We start from the raw sequence: 9,749 nt of genomic DNA, 5'->3' as shown, positions 1-9,749 counted from the left end.
ACTTCCGGGGAGACTTTTTTTTGTGTTTTGAAGGCAGGCGTCAAAAGCCCCGCCCCTTCCGCTCAGCACAGCTCTGGTGTCACTTCCTTGGCAACGGAGCCACTTCCGGGGAAGTTGTTTTTGAAGGCAGGCGTTGCTATGGCGGCGTCTGGGCCTAGTCAAGCTTCAGGGCCGGAGCCTGGGTTGCAGACGCGGTTGGTGGAGAACCAGCCTTACGATGAGAGCCTGGAAGTGCACGAGGCGGAGGATGTGGCCAGTATCTACGCTCCCAGCCCACCGCAGCCAGGTCTCACCGCAGTCAGGCTTGGGTCTACCCTCCAAGGGGTTTGGACTCCAACTCCCACCATTCCTAACAGCCTCAGGCCCTTTCCTTTTCACCCCCAGCCGCTTAAGAAGGGGCCTGAGGCTGTTAGGAATGGTGGGAGTTGGAGTCCAAACCCCTTGGAGGCTGGGGGAGAAAGGCCTGAGGCTGTCTCTCATTTATCATCAATTTCTGGGTTTGAGGCTGCCACTTTTGGACTCTCGCTTGCTGAGGTGTTCCGGCGAGTGTCTCTGTAGATCTTAGAAAACTATTTCTAGATTTGGACGCTTAAGCGGCTGGGGGTGAAAAGGAAGGGGCCTGAGGCTGTTAGGAATGGTGGGAGTTGGAGTCCAAACCCCTTGGAGGCTGGGGGAGAAAGGCCTGAGGCTGTCTCTCATTTATCATCAATTTCTGGGTTTGAGGCTGCCACTTTTGGACTCTCGCTTGCTGAGGTGTTCCGGCGAGTGTCTCTGTAGATCTTAGAAAACTATTTCTAGATTTAAGTCATTGACGTGCTGGCTGATACCCAAACAAGGGATGAGCTGGAGATATCTCTGCCTTGGTCCTTTCACTATTGGCTGCTACTTCCCGGTGGATGTCAGGTGGTGCAATACTGGCTAAGCAGTGTAATTTCTCCAGTAGTGTTGGGCTGGGTTTGAGCCTGCCACTTTTGGACTCTCGCTTGCTGGGGTGCTCCGGCGAGTGTCTATGTAGATCTTAGAAAACGATTTCTAGATTTAAGTCGTTGACGTGCTGGCTGATACCCAAACAAGGGATGAGCTGGAGATATCTCTGCCTTGGTCCTTTCACTATTGGCTGCTACTTCCCGGTGGATGTCAGGTGGTGCAATACCGGCTAAGCCTGCATCACAAGCACAGCTGGCGGGGACGAGGGACAGGGCCTTCTCTGTGGTGGCCTCTCGGCTGTGGAACGCCCTTCCCATGGACATTAGATCAGCCCCTTCGTTAATGGTGTTTCGAAGGAAACTAAAAACCTGGCTGTTTGAACAGGCGTTCGGATAAACAGTGCAATGTACACGATGAATATAGGAAACAGAATTATGGATGACGAATTGGATCACGATTTTAGTTACGAGACGTTAATGTGTTGTTATTAATGTGTCATTATTCTGTATATTATGCTGTTAATGGTTTTTAAATTTTGTATGTTGTTGGATTGACTTTTGCTCTTGTTGTGAACCGCGTTGAGTCGCCTACGGGCTGAGAAACTGCGGTATACAAGCAAAGTAAATAAATAAATAAATAAGCAGTGTGATTTCTCCAGTGGTGTAGGGCGCAGGCACCCTGTGATAATGCGGCATGTCTCATTCAGAGCCACATCTACTGTTTAAGCGTGGTGAGATGTGTTCCACACTGGGCGTGCGTACTCAGCAGCAGAGTAGCACAGCGCAAGGGCAGATGTCTTCACTGTGTCTGGTTGTGATCCCCAGGTTGTGCCAGTCAGCTTTCCAAGGAAGCAGAAAACAAGCTTGCTCCCTCCACATGTATAAATATGTGAGACGAAGCCACAGGGAGGAGGAGGGAGCAAGCTTTCCTTTCTGCTTCCTTGGAGACTAGGACGCGGAACAATGGCTTCAAACTACAAGAGAGGAGATTCCATCTGAACATGTGGAAGAACTTCCTGACTGTGAGAGCCGTTCAGCAGTGGAACTCTCTGCTCCGGAGTGTGGTGGAGGCTCCTTCTTTGGAAGCTTTTAAACAGAGGCTGGATGGCCATCTGTCAGGGGTGATTTGAATGCAATATTCCTGCTTCTTGGCAGGTGGTTGGACTGGATGGCCCAGGAGGTCTCTTCCAACTCTTTGATTCTTTGATTGTATGATATTGTTTCTAGCGCCCACTTTTTGCTTGATGTTCAGGCCGTGCTTCTTGTAGGTCAGAGCACGGTCCAGAGTGACTCCCAGGTATTTGGGTGCGCTGCAATGCTCCCATGAGATTCCTTCCTTCCCAGGTAGTCATCCTCAGAGCTCGGGATGCTTGTCTGTTCTTAAGGTGAAAGGCACATGTCTGTGTTTTAGATGGATTAGGGATCAGCTGGTTTTCCCTGTAATAGGCAGTAAGAGCACCTAGAGCTTCGGAGAGCTTCTGTTCTACCATTTCAAAGCTCCCTGCTTGAGTGGTGATGGCACGATCATCAGCATAGATGAAGCTCTCTGTCCCTTCTGGCAGTGGCTGGTCATTTGTGTAGATGTTGAACATGGATGGACCAAGCACGCTCCCCTGAAGCGGGCAGCTCTTCTGTTTCCGCCATCTGCTTCTCTGGCCCTGGAACTCAACAAAAAAGTTCCTGTTTTGTAGCAGGTTTCCTATGAGGCGGGTGAGGTGGTCATCCTTTGTGATACTAGACATTTTTCTCAGGAGGAGGCGGTGGTTGACAGTATCATAAGCCACTGACAGATCTATGAAGAGGGACATAAGAGAAGCCTCCTCGCAGGATTGCAAGACATCTGGGTGTCCCCTGGGCAACCTCTTCAGAGACGGCTGATTCTCTCACTCCAGAAGTGACCAGAAGCTATTTGCAGTATGCAAACTGAGGCTGTTAGGAATGGTGGGAGTTGGAGTCCAAAACATTTGGAGGCTAGTGGAGAAAAGGAAATGGCCTGAGGCTTTTAGGAATGGTGGGAGTTGGAGTCCAAAACATCTGGAGGCTGGGGGAGAAAAGGAAAAGGCCTGAGGCTGTTAGGAATAGTGGGAGTCAGAGTCCAAAACACCTGGAGGGGTGGCCTGAGTTGGCCCAGGTTGGTCCTAAAGGTTTCAAGGCCTTCCCCTTCCTCAGCCTCACTTGGGGCCCTTTCTGTTTCTAGGCCCACGCCCTGCTCGCCCCCCACACAAGGGCCTGGCCCCGGACAGCAGCGACGACGACGATGAGGAGGAGGTCCACAACGTGGCAGGCAAGGTCCGTCCTGGATGGCCATCTGTGTTGCAGCTTGGTCATCTCCTGGGTGCTCAAAGATGAGGGAAGGGGATGCTGGGGTAGGTTCAGACGGTGGGAAAGTTCCTCGCAGTGGCAGCAAGACTGAGAAAGAGCCTAGACTCTGACCAGGATACTACCTGACACTGTGTAGTATGTAACTGGATGGTCAATTTGTAATAATTTGATTCGGATGGCCCAGAGGAGGATAGAAGTGGCAGTTCCCACGAGGCTGGAGAAAGCAATACCAGTTCTCATGAGACCCTGCAAGAAGTGTAGGCTGAGAGAAATGTGGGAGATGAAGGTTTGTCTACATCAAGGAGCTTGGAATTTCAGAGACAGGGCATGCAACAAAGACACACTCACTTTCCCCAGAGAATTAGAGATAAGGAGGGGGAGAGCAGGTGCATGATAAATGATGTCATGGGAGGGATGGAGACCTTTTAAAGTTGTTCCTGCCGGTACAATCCTTTGTGAGAGCAAGGTTTTAATCAGGTGAACAGCTCTTGTTTACATTTTTGGTCCTATTTATTTATTTACAGTATTTGTATACCGTTTTTCTCACCCTGAAGGGGACTCCTATGTTCCTGGAATTCATGTTTGTTCTTGCTCCTAGTTCCTGTGTGGCATGGGTTGCCTGCTTTGGATTCATGTTATCTTGTTTATGGATTTCTCTGTGGATTGACTCTGTAAACTCTATTTGAGGGAATTTTGGGGACCTTCCACACAACCCTATAACCTAGAATATCAAGACAGAAAATCCCACAATATCTGCTTTGAACTGAGTTATCTGAGTCCACAGTGCCATATATTCAATTCAAAGCAGATATTGTGGGATTTTCTGCCCAGAGAGTCTTGGCTATCTTGGAAATAACCTTTTTGACTTTGATTCTCTATTTTGAATTTTATTCTCTTATTTTTTTTATATATATACTCTTTTTTAATAAACTGCTACTTGTTGGATTACCTGGGCAGAGTGTGGTTTGTGGTGAAAACGTGTTTCAAGGCTTGTAATTCAACAATCTGTTGGGAAGGTTTCACCCCAGAGCCTCCCTCCTCTTCTTCCCTCTTTATTCCTCCCCGCAGGAGAAGAAGGGCCCCCAGCGCCGCTTCAGCGGGAACGAGGTGGAGGACGAAGATGAGGACGACTCCGAGACTGACTCCGAGGATGAGGATGACGAAGACGAGGAGCACGGGGCGCCTCTGGAGGGGTACCATCCGCACGAAGGGCCCCCCCAAGGACAGCCAATCTAACTCCCTTATCTCTGCCAAGCAGGACGACATCCCAGAGTAACAAGACACCCCTAAGGCCACCCAGTCCAACCCCCTTCTCTCTACCAGGAAGGAAGGCACAATACAAGTCCTGACAGTTGGCCATCCAGCCTGTTGCAGAATCGTAAAGTTGGAAGGGCCCACAAAGGCCATCCTTGGCAAGCATCCTGACAGACAGCCATCAGGCCCTCTATCTCAGGATGTGATCCCAAGTTTTTGGTTTATCCCAGATTATCTTACAGTGCATACTCTATAATCTAATTTAAAGCCCTATATCCCAGGATCTGTCTGGAAATGTTTTTTTTCTGTGAAGAGAGCAATAGATTTGTGCAGGAGGTGGCTTTTGCTTGGCTCTTCTTCATCCCCCCCCCCCCCCCCCCCAATATCCAGGGGCTTCATGGCCCTTGTATCATGGCTACCTCTTTCCTCAGGGCTTACAACTCCGCAGACTACGACTACCTACCTGTCTCCCTGGAGGTCAAGGAGCTTTTCCAGTACATTCGGAGGTGAGCAGGAGCACAGGCAGGGGAGGATTGTGCTTGTTAGGGTCCCCTCCTTACTGGGCCCCCTCCTCACTGGGCCCTCTCCCTCCCCAGGTATTCCGCACAGATGATTGACCTGGAGCACAAGCTAAAGCCATTCATTCCTGACTTCATCCCTGCTGTCGGAGACATCGATGCCTTCTTAAAAGTACAGTGTCCCTTTCATTACTTCTGTCGGGGACATTGACACATACAGTGACCTTCAACCTGGGGCTTCCTTTCACCAAATCTTCTCACACCAGGACTTCTCACACTGAAGACCTTTCTAACACAGAGGCCTTTCTCACACTGAGGGCTCTCTCAGACAGACACCTCTCTCACACTGAGGCAAACTAACACTGAGGCCTTCTCATACTAAGGCCTTTCTAACACAGAGGCCTACCTCACACTGAGGCCTTTCTCCCACTGATGCCTTCTCACACTGAGGGCTGTCTAACACAGACCACTCTCTCACACTGAGGCAAACTTAACACTGAGGCCTTCTCATACTGAGGCCTTTCTCCCACTGATGCCTTCTCACACTGAGGGCTCTCTAAGACAGACACCTCTCTCACACTGAGGGCTGTCTAACACAGAACACTCTCTCACACTGAGGCCTTTCTAACACAGAGGCCTACCTCACACTGAGGCCTTTCTCCCACTGATGCCTTCTCACACTGAGGGCTCCCTAAGACAGACACCTCTCTCACACTGAGGCAAACTAACACCGAGGCCTTCTCACACTGAGGCCTACTAACACATTGAGGTCCATCTTCCACACAGATCTCTCACAGACTGAGGTCTCTCTTAAACTGAGGCCTATCATACTGAGGCCTCTCTCAGACTAAGGTTTGCTGACACTGAGGGCTACTAAGCTACAGGCACACCTGCTTACATTGAAGTGCAGCTTTGGCGGAGTGATTGCCTCCATTTAACCCTTTCAGTGCTTGACTCACATTTTTGTAATTAAGAACACCTAGTTACTTTTTAATATTTCTGCCTTGGGCTGCTGCTTTCAGGTCCCCCGCCCGGACGGGAAGCCAGACAACCTGGGCCTGCTGGTGCTGGATGAGCCCTCCACGAAGCAGTCCGACCCCACGGTGCTCTCCCTCTGGCTGACGGAGAACTCCAAGCAGCACAACGTGGCTGTAAGCCGGGCAAAGAGGGAGGGAGGGAGGGAGGGATGGAGGGGGCTGTTTGGGGGTGGCCCCACACAGCAGGGGAAGCAGGCAGGCAGGCTTCGGATTGCATCACAGCAGATATAGGGACCAGTGCCTGTTTCTAGCAGCAGGTCAAAGTGAAGAGCCTTGAGAACGCGGAGAAGAACCCCAAGGCCATCGACAACTGGATTGAGAGCATCAGTGAGCTCCACCGCTGCAAGCCCCCTGCCACTGTCCACTACACCAGGTGGGCAAGGGGGGGACGGATGAGGGGTGCAGCCCCCCACCTGGACCTGGAGCTTGGGACTCAGTCGCCGTGCTTCTTTCTCCCTTCCAGGCCCATGCCGGACATTGAGACGCTGATGCAGGAGTGGCCCCCTGAGTTTGAAGAGTTGCTGGGAAAGGTACGGCCACACATCCTTCCAGCTGACCCTGACTCCTCGGGAGGTGCATTTGCACATAACTTAAGCCATATATGTGCTGGTCTGAGTCCCTTTGCGGAGGTAGAGAAGATTGGGATATAAAAGCTTTAAATAAATAAATAATAATTAATAACCTCAAGGCCTGCGGGCCGAATCTAGCCCTCCACGTCGTTAGCCCTTTGGATCATCAGAAATTTCTGGGCCGTTTTCAAGGGCAGCCCCACATAGAGTGCATTGCAGTAATCCAGTCTAGAGGTGACTAAGGCGTGGACCACTTTGGCCAGATCCGCCTTCCCGAGGTACGGTCGCAGTTGGCGCACGAGTCTTAATTGTGCAAAGGCTCATATGCTTAGATACAAGGCTTGTGAATATGATGCCTGACTTTCAAATGCCTGTTAATCTTTCTCCAACCTCAGAGCCACAAGGGCTGTTGGGTTGCAATTTTTGTGTGTGCCAGGAGCGACTTCAGAAACTGCAAGTCGCTTCTGGTGTGAGAGAATTGGCCATCTGCGAGGACGTTGCCCAGGGGACGCCCGGATGTTTTACCATCCCACCCATTGTCATCCTTACTGTGATTGTGTTAATTGGAATATTTATTTTATGATTTTTTTTCTCTTTTAATGTCATTTTGATAATGTTGTTGTCTGTTATATATGTTTTGATTTTACCGCTTTGAGTCGCCCGAGGGCTGAGAAAAGTGGTATATAAATAAAGTAAATAAATAACAAATAAATTTATTTTCGCTGTAATATGTTGTCTGGGCTTGGCCCCATGTAAGCCGCTCCGAGTCCCCATCGGGGACATTGTGGCGGGGTAGAAATAAAGTTTATTATTATTTATTATTATCCTGTAGGAGGCTTGGGAGGCATGGGAAGCTGGTGCTGACAGATGGGAGCTCACCCAACTCCCCAGATTCGAACCTCCTACCTTTTGGTCAGCAGTCCTACTGGCACAAGTGGCCACTGAGGGCTCCGGCAATCCCTATTATCAAAAGTGATGGGAGTTGTCATTCAGTAATGTCTGGGGCAAATAACATTGGGTAAAACTAAAGAGCACCATGTAAACAAAATGAGAGTTGGCCGTTTCTCTGTCTCTGTCAATTCTCTGCCCATGGATACAGTGGTCCTTTGAGGGCAACCACGAGACTGAAGGGGCCCTCCATGGAAATGGGTTTGTCAGCCCTGACCTCAGAGGATCTGGTGAGTCCCTGAGTCTCTGTTTTCTGCCCTTCAGGTGAGCCTTCCCACGGCAGACATTGATGCCAGCCTCGCTGAATACACGGACATGGTTTGCGGTGAGTACTAAAGCCCAGCCTTTCTCACCAACCTGGCCAAGCAGCAGGCAGAGTTCCCCTGTTTGCCAGTAGCCAATCTGCCTTTGGTGGCACAGCGGGTTAAAATCCGAATCTGCAGAATTTGCTGACCAAAAGGTCGGCAGTTCGAATCCGGGGAGCAGTATGAGCTCCCACTGTTAGCCCCAGCTTCTCCCAACCTAGCAGTTCGAAAACATCTAAGTGTGAGTAGATACTGCCTTGGCGGGAAGGGAACCGTGCTCCGTGCAGTCATGCTGGCCACCTGACCTTGGAGGTGTCTACAGACAACGCTGGCTCTTCAGCTCACGCCCGACTAGACTTCTTGTCCGGGGAAAACCTTGACCTTAATCTTCCTTGGCTTGCCCCCAACTCAAAACGTCCTGTCCTGCCTGTTCCCTCAGCCGTACTGGACATTCCCGTCTACAAGAGCCGCATCCAGTCCTTGCACACGCTCTTCTCTCTCTACTCGGAGTTCAAGAATTCACAGGTAGGGGGGGCAACCCTAAAAGAAGCCGGGGGGGGGGGGGTAGGGGGCTTTTGGGGAGCGGGGAGACATCCTATCCTCCTGCTCCTCCTTCCCTTTAGCACTTCAAGGCCCTCGCGGAGGGCAAGAAGACGGCCAGCCCTCCCTCCAACCCGGCCTCCCAGGCTGGAGAGCCAGACGTCCTGAGCTTCACCTGAGAAGGGAAACACCTGGGGAAGGAAGAGGCCTTGCTTACTTGCTTGGGGAGTGACCAGAGAAACCATTCTCAGAGCGCAGCAGGCCCAGGATACCAGGTGGAAAGGAGGGGTCTCACCTCAAGGTCCTGAACATCTGGGTTTGGGGCTAGAAGACATTCCGCATCTCGTGTGCTTTCTGTGGCCTTTGAGGGAGGGGGCTGTTTTAATAAAGTTTTGCTTTTGGTACTGCTTTGTCCTTGAACTAGGGGGAATCCTTCCTCAATGACAGAAATACAGCTTAACGGTGTAATATTAGAAAAGGTTGGCCATTTCCGCTCCCTTGGCAGCCACCTCTCCACCAAAGTCAACATTGACACTGAAAGACAACACCGTCTGAGCTCTGCGAGTGCAGCATCTTCCGAATGAAGCAGAGAGTGTTTGAGGAACAGGACATCCAGAGGGAGACCAAGGGGCTTGTTTATAAAGCTGTTGTCCTCGCAACCCTGCTGTGGCAGCTACCTCTCCACAAAAGTCAACACTGACACTGAAATACATCACTGCCTGAGCTCTGCAAGTGCAGCATCCTTCCGAATGAAGCAGAGTGTTTGAGGACAAGGACATATGTAGGGAGACCAAGGGTCTTGTTTATAAAGCCATTGTCCTTCCAACCCTGCTGTGGCAGCCACCTCTCCACCAAAGTCAACACTGACACTGAAATACATCACCACCTGAGCTCTGCAAGTGCAACATCCTTCTGAATGAAGCAGAGAGTGTTTGAGGACCAGGACATCCGTAGGGAGACCAAGGGGCTTGTCTATAAAGCTATTGTCCTCCCAACCCTGCTGTGGCAGCCACCTCTCCACAAAAGTAAATAGTGACACTGAAATACAACACCACTTGAGCTCTGCAAGTGCAGCATCAGAGAGTATTTGAGGAACAGGACATCCGTAGAGATACCAAGGGGCTTGTTTATAAAGCTATTGTCCTCCCAACCCTGCTGTGGCAGCCACCTCTCCACCAAAGTCAATACTGACACTGAAATACATCACTGCTTGAGCTCTGCAAGTGCAGCATTTTTCCGAATGAAGCAGAGAGTGTTTGAGGACTGGGACATCCGCAGGGAGACCAAGGGGCTTGTCTATAAAGCCATTGTCCTCCCAACCCTGCTATAC

At 50.6% G+C, this 9,749-nt stretch overlaps 1 protein-coding gene across 1 annotated transcript; it reads left to right on the top strand.

Moving 5' to 3' along the window:
* The first annotated feature begins 79 nt into the window (after window positions 1-79).
* On the top strand, window positions 80-8,823 carry IFT46 (intraflagellar transport 46). Its single transcript, XM_060787502.2, has 11 exons — window positions 80-286; window positions 3,124-3,215; window positions 4,317-4,441; window positions 4,934-5,008; window positions 5,099-5,192; window positions 6,043-6,171; window positions 6,312-6,430; window positions 6,521-6,587; window positions 7,839-7,899; window positions 8,319-8,404; window positions 8,503-8,823. Exons 1-11 carry the CDS (start codon window positions 139-141, stop codon window positions 8,596-8,598), a joined length of 1,092 nt encoding a protein of 363 aa, XP_060643485.2. The 5' UTR covers window positions 80-138; the 3' UTR covers window positions 8,599-8,823.
* Window positions 8,824-9,749: the final 926 nt, after the last annotated feature.

Source organism: Anolis sagrei, chromosome 7, assembly GCF_037176765.1.
Source record: "Anolis sagrei isolate rAnoSag1 chromosome 7, rAnoSag1.mat, whole genome shotgun sequence".
Lineage (NCBI taxonomy): Eukaryota > Metazoa > Chordata > Lepidosauria > Squamata > Dactyloidae > Anolis > Anolis sagrei.
This window is presented reverse-complemented; position numbering and strand designations above follow the sequence as displayed.